This window comes from Rattus rattus, chromosome 8 (assembly GCF_011064425.1).
Source record: "Rattus rattus isolate New Zealand chromosome 8, Rrattus_CSIRO_v1, whole genome shotgun sequence".
Classification (NCBI taxonomy): Eukaryota; Metazoa; Chordata; class Mammalia; order Rodentia; family Muridae; genus Rattus; species Rattus rattus.
The window spans coordinates 11,464,605-11,486,871 of record NC_046161.1 but is presented as its reverse complement, the minus strand read 5'-3'; the positions used below and the strand labels follow the sequence as shown (position 1 = coordinate 11,486,871).

At 46.9% G+C, this 22,267-nt stretch overlaps 1 protein-coding gene across 1 annotated transcript in view; it reads right to left on the bottom strand.

Moving 5' to 3' along the window:
• Positions 1-19,385, bottom strand: part of Slc36a4 (solute carrier family 36 member 4) — a 28,263-nt gene extending 8,878 nt beyond the window's left edge. The window contains exons 1-7 of the mRNA XM_032909965.1: positions 19,030-19,385; positions 7,608-7,731; positions 6,565-6,655; positions 5,360-5,448; positions 3,783-3,878; positions 2,803-2,887; positions 163-390 (exon numbers count right to left, since the gene is read on the bottom strand). Coding sequence (XP_032765856.1) covers positions 163-390; positions 2,803-2,887; positions 3,783-3,878; positions 5,360-5,448; positions 6,565-6,655; positions 7,608-7,731; positions 19,030-19,075 — 759 coding nt within the window. The 5' untranslated portion in view covers positions 19,076-19,385. The remainder of the gene's footprint in view (positions 1-162; positions 391-2,802; positions 2,888-3,782; positions 3,879-5,359; positions 5,449-6,564; positions 6,656-7,607; positions 7,732-19,029) is intronic.
• Between the last annotated feature and the right edge of the window lie 2,882 nt (positions 19,386-22,267).

Sequence of the window (22,267 nt, the reverse complement as noted above, 5' to 3'; positions counted from 1 at the left end):
AAACCCACAAACATCGTCATCAGTGTTAAAGCCAGGCTCAACATCTTAGCACCTACTTCATGTGTTAACATTTCATGAAGGGAAACCAACATTTACTACCTACCTGTGTACCACATACGTGGAACAGGTCTCTCCACCTCTCACCTTCAAAAGCACACTTACCCTAACAACATACTGGTAAATTATCACGAGACTGGCAGCCATGGAAATGTTGGCAAGGAATGAAAGTACGAAGAGACTCTTCAGCTCTCGAATGAACACCAAGAGAATTAGAAGTGGGAGAAAGCAGAGCATGTAGACCCTGAGGTCCACACTTCTCCTCTCACAGGCATGAGACGGATCCGAGCTATTCGAAACGACCACTGTGGTCTCCAGGAGTCCTTCATGAACCTGCAGTGTGCACAGAGGAAGAAATGACCCATGAGCTCACAGTCAAGAGAGACCAGTCAAATAAAACCACACCCTCTACCATCGAGCCTGTGACACTGGTGACCACTGAGGTCAAACCACAGTGTCTTACTGTGACACTGGTGACCACTGAGGTCAAACCACAGTTTCTCACTGGGACACTGGTGACCACTGAGGTCAAACCACAGTTTCTCACTGGGACACTGGTGACCACTGAGGTCAAACCACAGTTTCTCACTGGGACACTGGTGACCTCAGTGTTTTCCTGAGGTGGTGGTGGTGTTGGTGGTGGTGGTGGTGGGGAGGAGGAGGAGTAGTGAGTTGTAACGACTGTGTTCAGTAATGTGCATGGCCATGGAAGGAAACTTCCTACAAGAGTGACAATTCCCAATCCCACACCTCTGTGACTGCTGCCTGCCCTGCCCGTGTGGGCGCTCGCTGTTGCCTCAGGCTGTTCTTTAAAGTCCGACTGCATGTCTTTTCTGTGGTTCCCTTTGTGCTTCTAAACGGCTTTCATCTTCTAGCTATAAAAGACAACGTCTCTTTCTAACCACCCAGGAAGCAGCTTTTCTACCTCATCTTCTCATGACTTAAAATTTCCATTAAACTCTGGAACAGACTTCATGGGAGAAGTCAAAGCATTTAAATGTTTCCTCTCTCTCTCTCTCTCTCTCTCTCTCTCTCTCTCTCACACACACACACACACACACACACACACACACATACACACAGAGAGAGAGACAGAGAGAGACAGAGAGAGACAGAGAGACAGAGAAAGACAGAGAGAGACAGAGAGAGAGACAGAGAGAGAGAGACAGAGAGAGAAGAAACCTCAAAATAAATCTACCCAATGATAAAAGCATTTCCAGGTCCCAGCGGTGGCTAACCAGGCTAACCAGGTGTGATGATACACACCTAGGAACCCAACTAGGAAACTGAGGCACTGAGAGCCTGAATTTCAAGGCCATACTTAACTGACAAACAACACAGTAGGAGCCACTGTGACTGAGGTCTCCATTCAGGAAAATGTGCAGGAAGCTGAGGAGACGTCAATCATAGACACAAGACTGGGGAATAACTTCCAGGATAACTGTGAAAGTTAATGCCGTGCTGAGGTTCATAAACCAAGCGCAGGCATTATTCCTACATTCAAACAGGGCTTGCTGGCAACTCCCTTGGGAGAGCTAGGATAGCCCCAGCAATGACCAGCCATGGTGGTACACATCTGTGGGCCAGCACTTGGGAGTATGTGCAGGAGGATCAGGAGGTTCAAGGCCCTCCTGAGCTATACAGAAAGTTCACAATGAGCATGAATTAGAAGAGTCCATCTCAGACAAGCAAGTGAAAATGGTGGGGATGAGAAAACAAGCTCCACAGCTGCCATTCTGCCCGCTCCCTGATAGGCTGCTGCCATTCTGCACGGCTCCCTGATAGGCTGCTGCCATTCTGCACGGCTCCCTGATAGGCTGCTGCCATTCTGCACGGCTCCCTGATAGGCTGCTGCCATTCTGCACGGCTCCCTGATAGGCTGCTGCCATTCTGCACGGCTCCCTGATAGGCTACTGCCATTCTGCATGCTCCCTGATAGGCTGCTGCCGTTCTGCATGCTCCCTGATAGGCTGCTGCTGTTCTGCATGCTCCCTGATAGGCTACTGCCATTCTGCATGCTCCCTGATAGGCTGCTGCCATTCTGCATGCTCCCTGATAGGCTGCTGCCATTCTGCATGCTCCCTGATAGGCTGCTGCCATTCTGCCCGCTCCCTGATAGGCTGCTGCCATTCTGCATGTTCCCTGATAGGCTGCTGCCATTCTGCATGCTCCCTGATAGGCTGCTGCCATTCTGCATGCTCCCTGATAGGCTGCTGCCATTCTGCCCGCTCCCTGATAGGCTGCTGCCATTCTGCATGTTCCCTGATAGGCTGCTGCCATTCTGCATGCTCCCTGATAGGCAGCTGCCATTCTGCCCGCTCCCTGAGAGGCTGCTGCCATCTTGTTCCGTGGGAATGCCACATGGCATGTGATTCCAGAGCCTTTTTACACAAGTGCAGCAATTACTGAGCCTTGGGAGTAAACACTCCTTCTTAGCCCCGGCTTTCCGCTGCTGTGCACTATCTTATACTGCCTTAAGGACACCAGCAACGTGAAGGACATCACCCCAATGCCTACGCACATGCTTTAGAGATGTGAGTTTGAACCACACCACAGCCCAGCCCAAATACACAACCACGGCTGACATAATGTCAGGCATGACAATACAGAAATCCAGCTTTTAAGGGAGAACGTAAAGAATGATCACAAGTGAAACGTGTCCTGATCTTCAACCACGGCATCATCCACTATGCAATAAACAGGGCACCGGAAGGAAGCAACATCACAAAGCGGAAACATACTCACCTGTTTCACATTCTCAGCTAAGAAGACAATATAGACACTGCAGAATCCCAGCTGTGTTATCACCAGAAAGAAGTCGACCACGCTCCTGCAAACAGTCCCACAGGAAGGGTCATGGGGGCTCTGAACAGGCAGCAGAGCTCGTTCTCTGACTACTTTAAAACTCTATAATAGCGTTTTCCTGTTACTTCCTGAGACAGTGCTCACGTAAGTACTTGATGCCTACGGAGGTCACACGTCACAGTCAGTAAGGCACGAGACGAGGACAGTGAAAGCTCCATTCAGCTTAAAGGCAGAGACCTTTACATCACTTCCTACTTGTGCAATTCTGGGTAAGAATAGCTGCTTGTCAAACAGTTTTACAGAAATACGTTCAGACTTGGGGTGTGCTCGGGACCTTCATTCAGGCCTCAGTGCTGAGAAAAGTTCCTGATTTAGAGGAAACCCATCCCTCCTACTTCTCGTGATCTTCCTCACACCCAGCCAGCCTCAGGTCACTTGCACACGTGCTAAGTACACTTGCTACTTCCCAAATAATAAGGAAGTAAAGCGCAAGAGGTGGGGATGTGGATCAAACTTCTAGAGACTCCTTTGGTAAATTTTGTTTTTAATTTCTAGTAAGATTCACTGAAAAGGTCCAGAATGAAGCAGTTGTGTAGAAGGAGGGAGCAGCTGCTGTCTTATGTGATATCTTTGTGATGTCACTGGAACACGGCAGGCCCCAGAACGACATCCTGCATACTGGACTTGGAGCAAGGACAGAGCACTCAGTCAGACTGCCTGACTCATTGATGAATCCTGTCAACATCATCAACTCATAAACCATCAAACTGGCGGGGACTAGATCAGAGCCTGTCCAACTATAAAGACTACTTCTATGATCTCATAACTACTTCATACTTTGAGTTATGTCTTATTTGATGAAAATAGGTAAAACTTAGAATAACTTCAACAGAGACATGAGAAGCAAGGCCAGTGCTCACCGCCCCCACGCTGCCTGCCTCTGAAGACAACTCCACGGGCTAGCCTCCATGGCAAAACTCACGGTGTCACTGTACCCCAACGTTGACTTCTTAAACCTGAAATTTAATGACAAACGTACACAGAAAAGTATTAAAGTGGTCTATAAGGACATTTTGTAAAAATAGTATCAAATAAATACAGATTTGAGAACCCAAGGATGTACATTAGCAGATTTGTTTTCAAAGTGTAAGTATCCGTGTACTTGAGCATGACTCAAGAAATGTCAAGATATCAGTGCCCTGTCACGGGCGTACAGAGTTATATCCATGGCTGAAGTTTTCTTATCTGTAGACTTCAGACAATTCTGTATTAGTGCTTCATTGATTTAAAATTTTTAAGCACCTAAAAACACCAACTCTACTGTTCTTCTGACGATTATTCCATGCTGACCGCACCACGGGACAGTGCACACCAGGCTCTGCGGTACAGTTCTACATAAACTGTCTCATATAATCTTCTGAACATCTCCACGACACGCGGCCCATGCCTCCTTCCATCCTCCACACTGCCTTCTTCTCTAGAGTACGCATCATTATTTAAACAACATAGATGAAATAAACAGTTTCGCGGACATTTAATGAAGAGTTGGGCCCAGACCACTTATCCACTCTAATCTGAAGCACGTTTAAAGTCTGATTTATTGTCCAGTAGACGCATCTCATGGCACAGAACTAAGAGGGGATATATTATTCTTATGACAGTCTGTCAGCCCATACATCAGGAACCGTCACTGAAGGATGCTATGCCCCACACTGACTCACTAATGACCGAAGAGCTGGCGCTGTCACTCCGCGTGCACAGCTCCTCGGCCTCCTTCCTGTTCCGTCTCCCCAGTAGACTTTTTGAGCATCTGTAGTCTCGGGCTGGCATGAGGACTCGGCAGCCAAAGCACCCACCACAAGAGCCTGAGAAGCCGAGTTCAAGCCCCAGGGCTCCATGAGGTACAGGAAAGTACTGATGCCACATAATTGTCCTCTCTCCTCCATGTGCATGCTGTGTCATACGTGTGCCCGCATACATACATCATATACATACACACAATGATAGACATTAAAAAGATAAACTACACTCATCCCTCCATACCCACAAGTTCCTCATGTGTGGGCTGACCAATTGCATATGGAAAATTTATGAAAAAACATGTCTGTGTTGACTACATATACAGCCTTGCTTTTCTTGTCTTTACCTGGGAAACAGTATAGAATGATAACATGCATGGCATTTATACTGTATGGAAGATGACCGTAGCATCTGAAAGGTTGTGCAGAGTTTCATCATTTTATGTGAGGGACTTAAGCAATGGGGATCCTGAGACCAACTCTCTAGGACCACTAAGGGACAAGTGGGACCAGACCCTGAGTAATTTAAGTATAGAAAATGCTAGCCTGTCCCACGGTCACTGTCTTGGCTGTGTCTATGCCGTGGAAGGAAGTGCAATCTCTACATACAATGCACAACAAATACAGGAGACAACGATGCCATAAGCAAACACTAAACTTTACAATTAATCAAATAGACTGAATGAGTCCACATTTACCTCTGACATAGAAAGTGACTGCAACGTACCAATATGTGCATACAGTGGACGGAAATAATTCCTATAAACACAAGGCTGATTGGTCCAAGCTGTGGAGAAGAAAATACAAAGATTTAAACAATTATTTTAAAAACTGAGTAAACTTACAAGCCATGAGTCGATGGACAATTTATTTACAATGAACAAATTGCTGGATCCATTGATTAAATCATCACAGGCATGAGAAACATTAGTACACAGAAATTATGTCAGGTGACATTTTAGACAATGATGCTACCTTGCTGACTTTGCAACAGAAGCCTGGGTTACAAAGTACAGATGCTCAGGGAAGAATACAGAATACAACGGCATGTTCAGAACAAGACAGACCTAAAGTATCAGTGTCTCACGGGCATAATACACACTACGGCCCTATCTAGACAAAGAAGAAAAATCTTATTACCCTTCACTCTTAGAGAAACTGAGCGTGTGTCAGGAACAACAATTAGGAAATAATTATTCACAAAGTGGTTCATGAGATGTTTCAAGTGTGTACTCGCCAGTAGTGTCTGGGTAACAGAACCAGGCAAAGCTTACTTAGACAATCAAAACTCCAGTTACTTTGCATGCAGGCTGTTAAACACAGGGAAAGGGGGGATAGCTACAACCTCGATGGAAACCAATCCATTTTAAAACGATCAGATCTCATTTTCTTCCTCCACGAATCAGCCTCAACGAGGCTCTCAAATGCAGTCATTAGGGGAGCTGTCTCTAACACCCTTTGATGTTTGTCTCTAAAAGACATTGTTACTCATTTCAACTATTTTTCTTAGATATGAATGCTGCATATAAACTGATCCTGACTCTAAGATACTAAAGAAGTTTCACCATAAAAATTATCCAGTCCCTTAATACATTATGGCTTAAGTACCTGAGAACCCAAAACACTGAGACAAACCCATCTAAGGTTTGTTAGGTTTGAAAACCCATCACGGTGGGTGTCATTGTTAAATATTAAAGTAAGTAATCACATAGAAATGAAAACAGTAAATATCACTCTGGGCTAGGTACGATGATTACACTTCACATAACTATCAGGACAACAGCCAATGGCCACCTACAGGTCACCCGACCAGGTTATACTAGATGAGGCTCTAGGTATGGGACTTAGAAGTCATTTCTGCAGACAAACAACTGTATCTACTGGAAGGCACAGACTGGCTTACCACGATGCCCGCGTTCTTTATTGCCAAGGGAAGCCCTAAGAGGCCGGTTCCAATGTTCCCCTTGAGAAGGTGCATCAAGGTCTGCACAAACCTGGAAGGTGAAAGTCATAAGTGATGATTTAAGCATTCAAGCTAGGGACCCACACACCAACGCATGGTTCCCACCATGCGGCAGCACGAGTCACCCTAGGCTCTATCGCCCAGGCTCCAGTCTTGTCTTCACTCGACAGAAGCAAGCATAGAGGTTTATTGTGGCGATCCAATGAAATGTTTAGTGGATCGTTGTGCACACAGAACAGCAATTTTCTCATGGGATGCTTTGCTGCCGTGGTGTCAAGAACACTCAAGGTCTGACTGGTAAAACAACTTGTACTGTCTAATTACAGTTCTAAACATTTGATCCGTGATTGTCACCTAAACAGAGGTTATCGACGAAAAGTATGTATACAAGTTCTAAAGCTAGCCTCAGGTAAAATGACAATTTTTATTATCATGAGCTCCCTCAGGGCTTGCCGTTGGACATTCTACTTCACCAGAGTTACTCTCCACGACCAAGAAGAAATGAACTAAAATTAAGAAGACTATGAAATTCAAACTTATAAAGCAAGAATACCAGCCTGGAATTACTCGTTTGGGGGCTGTGTATCTGTTTACACTCGTGATCGAATTTCAGGTGACTGTGTTAATCATTAAACTATTGTTAAGACAGGAATTTAATGATCATAAGAAAGCAGGTTTTTATAGCATTCCACCTGTAGCTTGTCTCCTCAAGCTGCACGAGCCATTCCCCACTCCCTCAAGATCCCTCCCTCTTCTGAGACCTTCCTTTGAGGGACACAGCATTTGATATCTCTCACTACTGAAGATCCCCCATGATGTTCAGTCACCTCATGTCCCTCTCTTGCAGACCACAAGCATGGAGGAGTCTGACTCCTTAACCTTCTTACTCATCTCTGTGTCATCTGCAGCATAAAACGCTCAGACCGATGGGAGACTGAGAAATGCACGCTTCAATAACAAGGCCAAGGACCCATGACACTCACGAAATCCCGTGCTGCCCATCGAGCTGGTAGTGTTTCTGCATGGGCAGGAGCGTCTGTTCCTGCTCCTCGTCGGACGACCCATCGAAATTCTGTTCGTTTATTAAGGGCCTCATCACGTCCATATCTACAAAACAGAAGAAAGGTCCTGAACCACGGCTTGTAAAACTGACATATGGCTATGACTTCTATCAGGCTAGAGAGATGGCTCACTGGATAAAACATCTGACCCTCAGTGCAAGGATCTGAGTTCTGAGCCCTGACACTCCCAATAGCAAGCCGTGGCAGCTGCTTGTAACATTAGCACTCGGGAGGCAGAGACAGGCGACGAGCTAAGTGGCCGACAAAACCAGCAAGATATCACGAACTCTGGATTCAGTGAAAGACCCTGCCTCAATACATAAAGTAGAAAGCAGCCTAGCAAGATGATCAAGTTCCCCTTCAGACCTACATACACACACATGTAAGCATGTATACCCTCTGCACACCACACACACTTACACATGCAAGCATGTATACCCTCTGCACACTACCACACTTACACATGCAAGCATGTATACCCTCTGCACACTACCACACTTACACATGCAAGCATGTATACCCTCAGCACACTACACACATTTACACATGCAAGCATGTATACCCTCTGCATACCACACACACTTACACATGCAAGCATGTATACCCTCTGCACACTACCACACTTACACATGCAAGCATGTATACCCTCAGCACACTACACACATTTACACATGCAAGCATGTATACCCTCTGCACATTACACACATTTATACATGCAAACATGTATATCCTCTGCATACTATACACATTTACACATGCAAGCATGTATACCCTCTGCACATTACACACATTTATACATGCAAGCATGTATATCCTCTGCATACTATACACATTTACACATGCAAGCATGTATACCCTCTGCACACTACACACATTTACACATGCAAGCATGTATACCCTCTGCACACTACACACATTTATACATGCAAGCATGTATATCCTCTGCATACTATACACATTTACACATGCAAGCATGTATACCCTCTGCACACTATACACATTTACACATGCAAGCATGTATACCCTCTGCACACACACACATACACACACACACACAGACATACAGACACACACACACAGACACACACAGACACATACACACACACACACACACACACACACACACACGCACATGCACTGAAATGCCATTCGTATTCACTGCAGCAGGGTATCTTAGTTCACCTCAACCCCACACCCTGAGTCTTGATATTACCACAAAGAAACAGTGAGACTTGCTTTCTGGAGGTTCTATTTGAATTACACAGTGCAGAGGGAAAAGCTGACTTACTATAGAAAACAGTTCTCGTTTTATCCACATGAAGTTTACAGGACAAGAAATATAAAGAAATAATCAAATATATTTTCTATATCTGACCAGTTTCAAATCATATTGTAATGGGTAAATAATAATCATATTTTTTTAAAATATTTTTTGTAAAGATTTATTTATTTATTATATATAAGTGCACTGTCGCTGTCCTCAGACACACCAGAGAGGGCATCAGATCTCATTACAGATGGTTGTGAGCCACCATGTGATTGCTAGGATTTGAACTCAAGACCTTTAGAAGAACAGTCAGTGCTCTTAACCTCTGAGCCATCTCTCCAGCCCTAATAATCACATTTTTAAGTACTTAAAATTACATCCATCTCAATGTTAAAATTTTAATATCAGAATGCTATCTTCTTCCTAATGTTTTCACTTGGCTGTTCACCACCGCCTCTCACTATAATAAAAGAAATCATTAAACCTGAGCTCGCTAAGACAGAAATACAAAGATTTTAAAGTTAAATACATTCATCTACCACTCATGGAACGCATGCCAGGGAGTAGAGTAACTACAGTTAGAAATGATCACCCTCGCTCTTCAAACTCTTCATTTTAGAATTATTTCAGGTTTAAATTTACCAAACGGAGAAAAATAGTACCAACACTGTGTATTTTTTTTTTTTGCAGACTTTAACTTTCACCATTTGCTGCAACTATCCTTTCCCTCCCAAATGCAGACTCGCGTCCACGAGTTCCTACAGAGCATGCACACGTGATCTCAGTTCACCCTGTGACAGCACCCTTCCTGAGAACTAGAGAATCCACACATCAGAGTTCTGCCTTCCCAAGCTGCACCGATGAACTGGGCTGCTTCGGGCCAGGCAGTCAATGCCAGTCAGGGCCACAGACTGCAGTGACTTGGGCTGTTCTGCTGGTCACCTCTGTCACTGTGTGTTTTAGAATGTCCTTAGCTCTCCTTGTCTTCTTAGCTTTTTACTATCTAGACAGTTTTTAGGTGTTTAAATCATGTGTGTACGTGCGTCTGTATGTGAGTCTGTGCAAGCGTGAGTGCAGGTGTCTGCAGAGTCCAGAAGGAGGCATTGGATCTCTTGGAACTAGAACTACAGGCCACCTGTAAACCACCTATGTGAGTACTGGGAACAAAACTCAGGTCCTCTGCAAGAACAATGGGCATTCTCAGCACCTTTGTGACACCTGCTGTGACAGTTTTGGGTGCTGTACAATCTCTACCTACCACCTGTATGCTACAGTTCAAATGCAAAGCATCCCCTGTTCATGTGTTTGAACACTTGGTCCCCACCAGGAAGACCGCAGACCTTTAGAAGTGGAGCCCAGCTAGAAGTGAGTCTCTGGGCCTTGAGGTTCACAGTCCAGTCTTTCTGTCCTGCCTCTACGTCCTGATCCAGCCATGTGAGCTAGCTCATGCATGCTCCCACCAGCAAAGGGCCACCTGCAGCCATGCCGCCTCTGCCATCATGTTCCCCCTGCCACGACAGACTAGCAAAGATAAAGCTTCCTGTGGTGCATGTGGTCACAGCAAGGAAGAAAGTCAGGCACACTGCATGGCTACGGCTTGTGCCGCCTGCGTTCTCTGCTCCTTTCACTTGAACCACTTCCTGTGTATGTTCTTCCCACCATGTCTCCATTCGCACTTTAGATTTAGATCAGCATTCCTGTAGTTCTCTGACAGTCTCCTCAATCGTCCATTAGTTTATACCAACTGGACTGTCTCAGCGAGGCCCAGCAAGGCTTGCTGACAAACTGATATGCTCCACCCGACCTGCGCTGGAGCTGAGAGGAAGGCCTTGAGGTCCTGGCGTGCTGTGGACTCGCTCTGAGCACAAAGTTCTAGCAGGTTCTTTAGGAAGAACTCACCACTACACTATTCTGTGAGGACTCAGTCTTCATTCAAAATTTAGTATACAAAGTACCGGCTTTCGTATTTTCGTGCATACTTTGTTTTTGTTGATTTCCCCCCTCCCCAGCCATTCCCCTACTTTGCTCCCAGGGTCCCCTTTCTTTCCCACATTCCTCTTCTGCCTCCATGTCCCCCTCTTTCATCCCCTTCACAATCAGGGTGTGAGGAACCTCTCGTCTGTTCTGCCCAGCTCCCCTCCATAAGCAATCTTTGACAAGGCTGCCCCTCAGTCCTGCTACTAATAAAATTCCTTTCCTGGCCTCCGCCCTCAACGACTCTCTCTTAGTACTTCAAGATGATCACATTGAAAGAGGTTTCCCACTTGTTTCTTCCTAGTCCCTTACCCTCTACTCTTCACAGATCCTAATGCCACCACTGTCCTCTCCGTGCCATGCTCCTGTCCTCTCCATACCGTGCTCCTGTACACTCCGTGCTGTGCTCCTGTGCACTCCGTGCTGTGCTCCTGTGCACTCCGTGCCGTGCTCCTGTGCACTCTGTGCTGTGCTCCTGTACACTCCGTGCCGTGCTCCTGTGCACTCTGTGCTGTGCTCCTGTGCACTCTGTGCTGTGCTCCTGTGCACTCTGTGCTGTGCTCCTGTACACTCTGTGCTGTGCTCCTGTACACTCTGTGCTATGCTCCTGTGCACTCTGTGCTGTGCTCCTGTGCACTCCGTGCTGTGCTCCTGTACACTCTGTGCTGTGCTCCTGTACACTCTGTGCCGTGCTCCTGTCCTCTCCACACCGTGCTCCTGTACACTCCGTGCCGTGCTCCTGTCCACCCTCCATGTTTTCAACAACATGATAAACGGTTCCTTTCTCTGCTTCCCAATGTCTTGGTGCTCATAGTATCTTTGGTCTCCCCACACTGTTTCATGAACCATTTACTCTTGCTCCTTACTGGATTCACAGGCTAGGGACTGACATGTTTAGACATTAGAACTAGACAGTCCAGTCTAGTGCCACTTAGATTTCAGCCTATGGATTTTTAGTAATTTGGTAAGGCCTTACAATACTGGGCAATACTTTAAAAGTCTATGCTTCTATCATTCCTCCTGAAGTGAGTTACTAACAGAGAGGGTAAAACCAGCTAAGCTATGGAAAGTTCCAAATTCCTGTCATCATCTAAATTCATGAGGACTTTTATAATTCAGACTCTACCGCCTTTCGTCATGAAGTGGTTCCTCAGATTCTGTCACAGTCAGTGCATTCTCCAGGGCTGCTATGTAAGGTCCCCTTGTTTCCTAGTCTCTAGTATCACAGAATATAAAGGCTAGACCTGAACACAATGAAAACGTATAAGGGGAGAGTTAACTGTTTCCCCATGGAAGGTCTCCTGTGGTACTCTCTTAATTAGCCCCACACACATTAGGATCAGGTATATGTATCTCAGCACAGATCCTGCTTCCTTTTCTGTCATGCTTCACCCAAAACAATGCCATTGTTTCCCTACAAAGCCATCACTGGAGTTTTGTGAGGGTGACCGTAACAAAATGGGACTTAAGACAACAGACATCATCATCCCATGGGTCCAGATGCCTGAAACAGTGTTGGGAAGGCAGGTTCCTCCGGGGGTTGGGAAAGTGTTGGCCTCTGTGCTCATTTCCATGGCCATGTAACATGCTCCCGTAACCGAGTCTGTGCTCATTTCCATGGCCATGTAACATGCTCCCGTAACCGAGTCTGTGCTCATTTCCATGGCCATGTAACATGCTCCCGTAACCGAGTCTGTGCTCATTTCCATGGCCATGTAACATGCTCCCGTAACCGAGTCTGTGCTCATTTCCATGGCCATGTAACATGCTCCCGTAACCGAGTCTGTGCCTGACTCCACCTCTCTGTAAAGACTCAGTCACACTCAGTCTACAGGAGGTCCTATCTCCAAGTAAGATCACTTCCTGAGGCACTGTGCAGGACCAACAAATGACTTCTGGGAAAGTTGGTGAACCCACAACAGCCATCCCTATTCTTTTCATGGGCTTTGGTTTTATAACTCAGTGCACCCTGCTGCCCTGTGGACTGTTGACATTCTCTTTGATCAGCTGAGCTTGTCCAAACTACCAGCCACGCCCACCTGCTCATTTCTGCCCTGTGCTGTGCCATAGTGAGGTCACTGCGCTCTCCATAAAGACAGCTATCACTACCAACACTTCAAAACCTTAACCATCTTATCTGAAGCCCGCTGCCAAAGAGATCACAGAAGCCGTGCAAAGTCGAGGAAAAGGTAAGTTCTCTCACGCCTTTAAAAACGTATCGTCTCTAAATGAGAAGTTTGCTTTTACTAGTTAAGGGGGTAAATTTATTTTCAGTATCTTTGTAGATAAAACCTGAGACTGTAATCTGCAAGTATTAAAATGGCTGTAAATAGCAGTTTTGTAATTTATGTTTGTCTTTCAAATCAGCTTCACAACGCTGGCTTGACTCCCACATACAGGTCAGCTGGGCTCTCGGTCCCTCACAACGTAGGTTTTCTAGCAAATGACTTTCTGCGGTTCTAAAGTCATTCTCAATGTTCTAACAGTCTAGGAAACATGATCCCATAGCATGCTGAAAAATATTTTCCGATATTTCTTTGCCTTCAATCAACTCTCATACCCCTCATGTTTGAACATCTTAATAAGTTAATTATTATTAGGACGCTCCTCTAACCTTCTCATAACAGGATTTAAACGAATTCATTTACAAAAGTTGAAGCTGAGAGAAAAGTGCTTAGCAGGTTAGGAACTCGAGTCTACATTTCTGGATTACTCTGCCTCTGCCACGGAAGGAGGACTCAGCAGCAGGACGCACAAGTAGCTAAGTCCTACCCCTGTGCTTACACCAGGACAGCTGCATCTAAGAAGCCACAACTTAGCATGTTCATTGATATCCCGCTTGAAGTAGAGCCGCTGAGGATGAGATCTCTGTAAACAGTCTCAGTCACTTACAGCGCTCAGCATCTCCACGAGTCACTAGGAACACTATGTGAAACTGCACTCTGTCTGAATTCCAGGACTTAGTAGGTAAACACATCAATAACAGCTCTCAGCACTAACACTGGCTTTGGTCAGAAGACCGCACAGCACACACCAGGCCTGAACCTCTGCCTGCTGCTGAGAGGACGTGTAAGAGTTCCCTGTATTTAATGTGAGGAGTCCAACATATTGTCACCTGACCAGATAACCAACATAAAATGTAGGGTGGTTTACATCCTGTTTTCCACACTGATTATCTGAACTCCGGGGTGTATTTTACTGGGACACACACACTGCGAATACTCAGAGACCAACCTCATGCAGGCAGTGGCCACTGGAGAGTTTTAAGCGGAGGTATGAAGCCCTCGGATGACCTCCTACCCAAGGCCTCTGTTACATGCATGATGAAACTCACAATTCCCACCTCTCAGAGGACTAGGGGATAAAATGAGACATCAGGCATGAAGTGCGAAGCCCCCTCCAAGCCCACAAGCCATCAACGAGCAACAGTTCCACCCCTGCTAGTCCAATGTTACAAATTATGCTAAGACTTAAAAGTACAAATATTTGACATGAAATTAGGAATGCCCTAATAAAAATAATTGACACTGAGTATTTTGGAGCGACAGGGTGTCTGGTCAGACTTAGTTTGTAAAGATGGGACATCACACCAGCTAAAAGGAGACAGAAGTGGAAGCTAAAGCACAGGCCGTACTCAAGGAGACAGCGCTGTAGGTGAGGATGCTGGCCACCAAGTGTGAAGACCTGAATTTGATTCCCGAGACCCACACAGTAGAAGGAGAGAACTGGCTCCAGGCTGTGCCCTGAGCTGCACTCTCCCACAGGCTATACCCTGACTTGCATTTGCATACTATAGGAACTAGTAAATTAATCCTCTAATAATAATCATGGTGATGATGATACCTGAAACCCCAACATGGTAGAGGATTTAACAGAGTTAAGAACACATGGAACAATGTCTGAATAACTCTACACCAAGTAATTAAAAATTACATGAGCCCATGTAGCTTATACATGGTCTGTTATTCGCTGAAGTTTTATGTAATTTTTAGAAAGCAATAAATTAAACTATTCCTATAAAGGCTGTGGTAAAATAGGCAAAATTAGTAATTCCTGATAAAATACTACTAAGAAGGAGATTTCAAACTACTCGGCTATAATTATTCCTATTTACAAGTGTTCAACATATAACAAAAAACACTTAGTCAATTAAATACTATACACCTTAGATATAATGCACAACTAATGAAGCTTAAATTAGGGAGAATACAAATGCTCTCTGTTCTGTCACCCCAACTTTCGTTTCAGCCTCAATTGCCTACCCTGAAATCAGCTCCAGGTGTAGCTAAAAGCCAACAAATTTAGGAACACATATTAGATTCTTACAGGGTTCATCACTCTCATCCTGAAATGCTACTTCTGACAAGCTACTCGTAAAGGTGTTTGTTGAAGCAGAAATCCTTAAAGTCTGCTAACTACACAGACTTACTCTGCTCACTGTGGCGTGCCTGCCCTAGAGAGTACAACCCCGCCTTCACGGTGCGATTGCGAAGCCCAGACAAGGGCAGTCATCCAATGAGTCAGGAGAGTGACTGTGTACACACACTATACCGTGGTGTTTTAAAAGGTAAAGTGGAAATGGAGAGAAGGAAACATAACAAAGTGGGAACCAGCTAACGGTGTGGGTGGAGCACAGAACCGTCTCTGTGCTTTCCTTCCTATGGACAGATTAAAAACCTTTAGAGGTGCTATATTGCTCTTATATTCCCACAAAATAAGAAGCCACTTACATACTGGCAATTGGAAAAAAGTATGGCGGACATTGTTTCTTTTATGAAAAATAGCGCAAACCTATGAACTGCCACCTTGATCATGAAAGCAGACTGCTTTAATTCCTGTGGGTGAGGGAAGAGAATATAAGAAACAAGCCAGAAACCCCAATGGCTTTGGAATGTAAGAAGCCCATCCTCTGTCTCCAGCAGAGCTCTCCCCAGAGGGCCAATGTTAAACCGCCTTCTGTATTATGTAACACTCAGCCACTGTACAAAACCATAAAGCCTGGGAAACAGTGTAACAGTGCTCTCTAAAAAACTAACTATGTCACCACCCTCAATCTACCTCAGTAACAATTCAGGGTATTTTTGTATTCCTTCTCCTTCTCTTCCTCCCTCCCTGCCTGCCCTCCCCACAACTTTAGGGTTACCTGTATGTGACAACTTCCAGACTTTCCTCCCTCTTCCTCACCTTCCAGTAACTGTACACATGAACAGCTCTAACCCAAACCCTCATCTTCCTCTCCAAACCCATGTGAGCAAGTCTCCTCCTAAGTCTGGGTTCTCAGGGATCACTTCTATGGTTGGGTTGTGTCAGGAGGCCTCTGATCTGCACCCTGTAGCCACTATCTTTGGGCCATGCCCCATGAACAGTCTTTGTGCTGCCTGAGTGTCCTATGGTGGCCGACTTCCCTTCAAGTGAGTAACCATAAATGAGAGAGCGCAGAGAAAGGCACAGAGACTCGCATGGTCTAACTCAAGGGGAGAGTCATCCTGTCAGCCAACAACTAGTCATCAGAAGTGTGTTTAATGAGGGAAACATAAAAGGCTGGACACGCTATAAACTGTCATAAGCCCTCAGCCCAAGCACTTCTGCTTCAGACATTCAGGTCCCTGTAGCCATCCTGCCTGCCTTCACCCAGTCTCTTTGGAAATCACGCTGGTCTACTTCATCCAGGGTCTACCCGCCTCTCTCTGTTTCCATTGCTGCCACCATGCTGGTCTGAAGAACACACTGGCCTCTCTCCAGTTCCCGCTTTTGCGCTAACGTCCATTGGTCACATGGAAACCACCATAAGCACGTGTTTTTGTTGTGTTTCTGTTTTTTTAAACAAGGTCTCGTGTAGACCAGAGTGGCTTCAAACTTACTAGGTAGCAGAGGTTGATTCTGAACTTCTAATCTCCCTCCCTCTACCTCCTGGGCGACACACCACCATGCCCAGTTCATGCAGGGATGGGGATCAAACCTAGAGCTTAAGGCAGACTAGACCAACACTCTAGCAGCTTAGCCAGACTCCGCTCCCCTTCCCCACCACCCTTCTAAAACCTAACTCATGCAGGGCCCACCCTTTCATCCTGGCCCTCTGGAGGCAGAGGCCGACAGCTCTCTGAGTTCTAAGATAGCCAGGGCTACGTAGTATGACCCTGTCTCAAAACTATAAATAAACCAAAGTCGGCCAAGCGCTGCAAATGCTCAGCTCACAGTCCCTTACAGGCCCCTTCCACTGCTCCTCCTCCCACAGCAGCCTTCGCTGGACAGGCGAACCACCTGAGGTACCTCCGCTGTTCACCCTCTGTGTCGCTTACTAAATACAATGGCCAAGGGAGCAGCATCCTGATGAGTTGACTGGCTGGAGTTTGGGGGAGATGGTCCTTTCCTCATGATGTATCCTGTGCCCTGAACTACAAAGTAAGACCTCACCTCAAAAATCCAAAAACAAGAGGGCCAGGGAGGACAGAGCCAGTGAGCTTCCCCAGTTAACAGATGATATAGGGTGAACGTGCTTCCGTAACACTTTGAACAGCTGAGCAGGAGATGACTGTACTAAATCACATCTTACTTCATGCAGCTGCCATTCAAGCACATGAGTGATGCCTCTGCCTCTGTCTCCCACCTCGGTGTCCAAGGATGACAGACTCCCATGTTCCACTGCTTTACATGGGTTCTGGGAGTCCAAATTCAGGTCGTCCGGCTTGCGTGGGAAGTGCTCTCACCCACTGAACCATCCTCTCAACCCGACACAGTTTAATTACATGATTTAATCCTTTGAGAAATATCCTACACATAAAATTGCTGAGTGAAAGGATAAACTTTTCCAGAGGGTAAGGGCAGAGTCAGGACCTCACTGTGTGGGCCACACTGACCTAGAACTCACAGTGGGGCATAGGCCGACGGTCCACTTGCCTCAACCCCTTGAACACTGGGATTGCAAGTGTGTAACCACACCAGATTTACATGTGTTAATGATAATGTCCTACCCTGCTCCTGCTAAACTCCTTACCACTCACCAACATAGGTGATAACGAACTAAAAAGTCGGATAAACTTGAGTTTGTACTAACAGGGCCCTGCCTTTAATGAGATCATTTGCAAGACAAAAGAACTTGCCTCCCTGGATTCTTGTGAGGATCAAGTAGGCATTGGCTAGCATAGTATGCAGCACCCAGCTTGACAGTCTGTTCTCAATGAAAGCTAGACTTACAGTTTCTACCTTTGTTGTAAATACCTTTGTTGAAAACAACCATGAAGGGCTGGCACATTATTACAGGAATGCCAGTCTGTGAATTACTTCAAAGTATGTTTAAATTTAACCTCTTTCTTCAAGAAATAGTCCTTAACACAGTGTGCCGCTGGAAGGACATCGTTCTATCCTGATCCTGACTTCTGTTTTCTTTCTGACAGCAGTAACAGAAGCAAGGCTTCCAAAACCATGGAAACAGAGCGCGCTCGGGGGGGCCCCAGTCAGAGCCCAGGAATGTCCTGTTCTCCAGGCAGCAACTTCCCTGTTAGAACAGCTGGGCAGCAGAGGAGTCAGTGAGGCTTCACCTGGAGACGCCCAGAGTTGAGATCCAGGGCTTAGAAAAGAAAACAATGGTAACTTCCTTAAAGCATCCTGGAAAAAAACAGAGCGGCAGCAGCTCCCGCCTCCCTTTGACGTGGACAAAGAGGGCGACTCCCCCCGCGCTGGCGCACAGTGCTACAAGCACAGGCCCGTGGGACAGACAGATGGACAGGATGACAGACATAGAAAGATTGAAGACTCTCAGGCAGACAGACGCTCAAACACGGTGCAGAAACCTGCAAGGCCCCGCCAGGCCTGGGGACCACTGTGCTGTGCTGGCCCTAGGAACTCACGCCCAGCCAGGGTCCTGGGACCAACCAACCTCGGCCTGGAGCCACTGCAAACCACGTCACCCCGCCACCCCGCCATCCCGCCATCCCGCCATCCTGCTACCCCAGTGCTCAGTGCGCGCGCAGGGACGCCCCCACCAGGCGCGCGAGACACCCGGAGCCCGGATGCCGCCGCGGCGGACCCGAAGGCCCGCGCCCTCACTGCGAACGCCGGAGACGCCCACGCCCCGGGTACGGTTCGGGCCCAGCAGACACCCACCGAGCTCCTCGCATCCCGCCGCCTCCGCCGGCGCCGGCGCTTCCATCCCTCGGGGGTCTCCAGGTCTCCGCCGCCCGCTCTGCCGGCCGCACCGCCGAGCATGCGCAGAGCCGCCCCGAGGGGCGGGGCCCGGGCCGGCCTTGACCGTAGCCCACGCGGGTCCGCGCCTCGCAGGGTGACAGGAGCCGCACCTAAAGGCTAAGGAGCTATTCTCTGAACTCCGGGGCTTCGGGTGCCGGGGAGACAGGGTCTCGGACCGCGCGGAAAGCAGGCAGACTGCAGCTCCGACGGCCGACTGTCAGTCTTCCACCCTAGTTGACACTAGCAAAGGCAGCTCGATGTTGGTAGGCTCTGGCCCTGGTGTCTTAAAGACTGCTGACGTCAGGGTTAAGGCTTAGAGGGCGGTGTCCCACACTGTCAGGCGCTACACTACTCAATGTAATCTGTAAGCCACTGAGCTCACTGCCCACGCCAAGGGAAGTCACTTCACCACCACCAACAGTAAACCAATGAAGGCAGGCGAGGCATCTGCCAGTTCAGCGGGGACTCCCAGCCTGCATGCAAAGCTGGCCTCGAGTGGACACCAATAAATGTACGATTAATCCACAGACAAGATACCTAACTTTAAGATTGAAGACTTCATAGTGCCCCAGCACTCAGAGGAAGAGGCAGGCAGGTCTGTGTGTTCAAGGCCAGCCTTGGCTACATAGAGAGTTCCAGGACACCCAGGGCTGCACACAGACATGCTTGCTGTCTTACATAAAACTAAAATTTAAAAAGATTACCATGATGAGACATGCCTGTAGTCCCAGCACTTGGGAGGCTGAGTCTAGAGGATTAAGAGTTTAGGCTATCCTCGGCTTCATAGGAATTTTGAGCCAGCCTAAGCTGCATGAGATTCTGTCTTTAAAAAAAAAAAATAAGTAAACAAATAATTTAGAAATTACCATTTTTCACATCATAGTTATTTAATGTCAGGATGTCACAAGAAACTTTTCGTTTCATGACTGTGTGTTGGGGTATGTATGTTTCAGTGGGAACTGGGCAGTCTGGGCTCAGGGGACAGATAAAATTGGAAACCTGCTAGACATCAAACTGCTCAGATTAAGAAAGAACAAGTTCCGGGTTGGGGATTTAGCTCAGCGGTAGAGTGCTTGCCTAGGGAGCGCAAGGCCCTGGGTTCGGTCCCCAGCTCCGAAAAAAAAAAAAAAAGAAAAGAAAAAAAAAGAAAGAACAAGTTCCCCTCAGACCCACATCTTTCTTCCTCTTGAAAAACCTCAAGGTTTTCACTACTTAACTAGGCACAGCTAAGCTTTTGTTCAGAACCAATTTCCCCCTGAAATCACACACTGCAGGGAAATTCCCATCCCTCAAAAATAGCACAAACGTAGCAGAGATGGTTTACCTTGGGGGACAGGAGGACAGCAGAGATCTGCATCAGAAGGGGTAGTCTTGGTTTATCTCTGAGTGTTAAAAGCATCAAAAGCCATTGTCTCTTAATCACAGCGGGCAAAGGGTAAACCAGCCTGACTGTCCTCTGAGGCCTCCTTAGGACAGACTTCCTCGTAGGATAAATCAAGTGACGGTGAATCAAGCTCTCTGCATTCATACATGGTTGCTTGAAAATGCGTTTCCTTAGGTCAGTCCTGCTCCAAGTCTTATGAATGGGAAGAGGCAAAAGTCCAAGCCCAAAGACCAACAGAATGGCTGCAACTGTGGGTGAAATAAACACTGAATCTTATGCAGGCCAGCATAGGACAGGGTTTAACTGATGAAACAACAGACTCTTGTGAGGTTGGCATTGGGATACTGGGCTGCCTCCTAGCAGTAACTGGATGCTAGTTCTATGGCACTAACGTAGTGGTAAGGTAAATTAAGACACTAAGGGAGAAGTGGGTAGATTATAGTGTAGTGCATGGATGAATGGTTCACAAACAGGGCAGAGAAGGGTCAGTGTTAAACTTCACCACGGTATTTGGAGTGTGACGTGTCACGGTAATGTGTGACTTCTTCATCTCTAAGATTTTCATTTTCTATTTTCAGACCACAGTCGACAGGGAGTAACTCTAGACTTAGGAGTTGAAACTACGTATAAGAGTACACATTAGTCCCTGGCACCCTGCCCTGAACTGCTACCACTGGTGTAGTCGAAGGTGTAGGATTGTCACTGCCTGAGTCCGTCCACCTGAAACTGAAGGTGCCTTGTCTTATGAACCCGAGGTATTGGGATGTTGGTTGTGATGTGGCTGGAAGGCTGCTCTGTGACTTCCATGGCCCTTGGCTCTTCCAGTTTCCATCCTACCACTAAGGATAGTAATGCAGAGTGAGGAACCTGAGCTCAGGGGCAAGGCATGCTGGCCACACCCTTAGTGCCAGCCTCTGGGAGGCAGGGATGGGTCTCTGAGCCTGGCAGCCTGGTATACATATCAAATTCCAGCCCAGCCATAGTTAAATAGAAAGTCACTGTAGGTAGGCAGGAATGGAGAAGGGGAGGGAGGGAAAAGAGAGGAGGAAGGGGAGGAGGAGGAGGAGGAGGAGGAGGAGGAGGGACAGGAGAAAGAGAGAGAAGGAGAAAATGAATGAAAGGGAAGGAAACTGAGCACATCTGAAGAACCCGGTGCATCTTGTTATAGTAATTCTTCTGCATTCTCAGGACACTAGAAAATTTCAAGTAGCAGATGAACGACACATGTGTTGTCCCATCACTTGATGCTGAACTGGAAGAGCGTCTGAGGAATATAACAAGCCAGAGAGTGGGGATGAGATGGGGAGGGAGGACAGGAGAGAGAGGGGAGCTGACGTATAATCTCCATTGCTAATGTAGGAGATGATAGAGCGGTGGTAGGAATCTGAATCCCACTTCAGATTGGGGAGGTTGAACGGTTTGACTGCTTCGGGAAGAGTTGACCCGACATGTGGAAACCATTTCAGCCTGCCTACTAAGTATTGCCTGTTTTCCATTTTAAAGTGGCTTCACCATCTGCTGACTTCCAGAAGGAGGGCAGGCTTCTCCCTCTCCTCCCGTGTTCTATGAACTCCCGTGTTCTATGGGTGGACCTAGGGAATAGCAATGCCGGTGTCTAGGAGAGCCCTCACTGTTGCTGACAACTTGACCCTTCCTGCAATGTCTTTGCTTACTTAACGCTTCATGACTGACTTATCCAACTGAAAACTAAGAAAGAAGCATGGTGCATACGTTTAACTTATTTCAAAAAAGCTCCACACTGTCCTCACATAG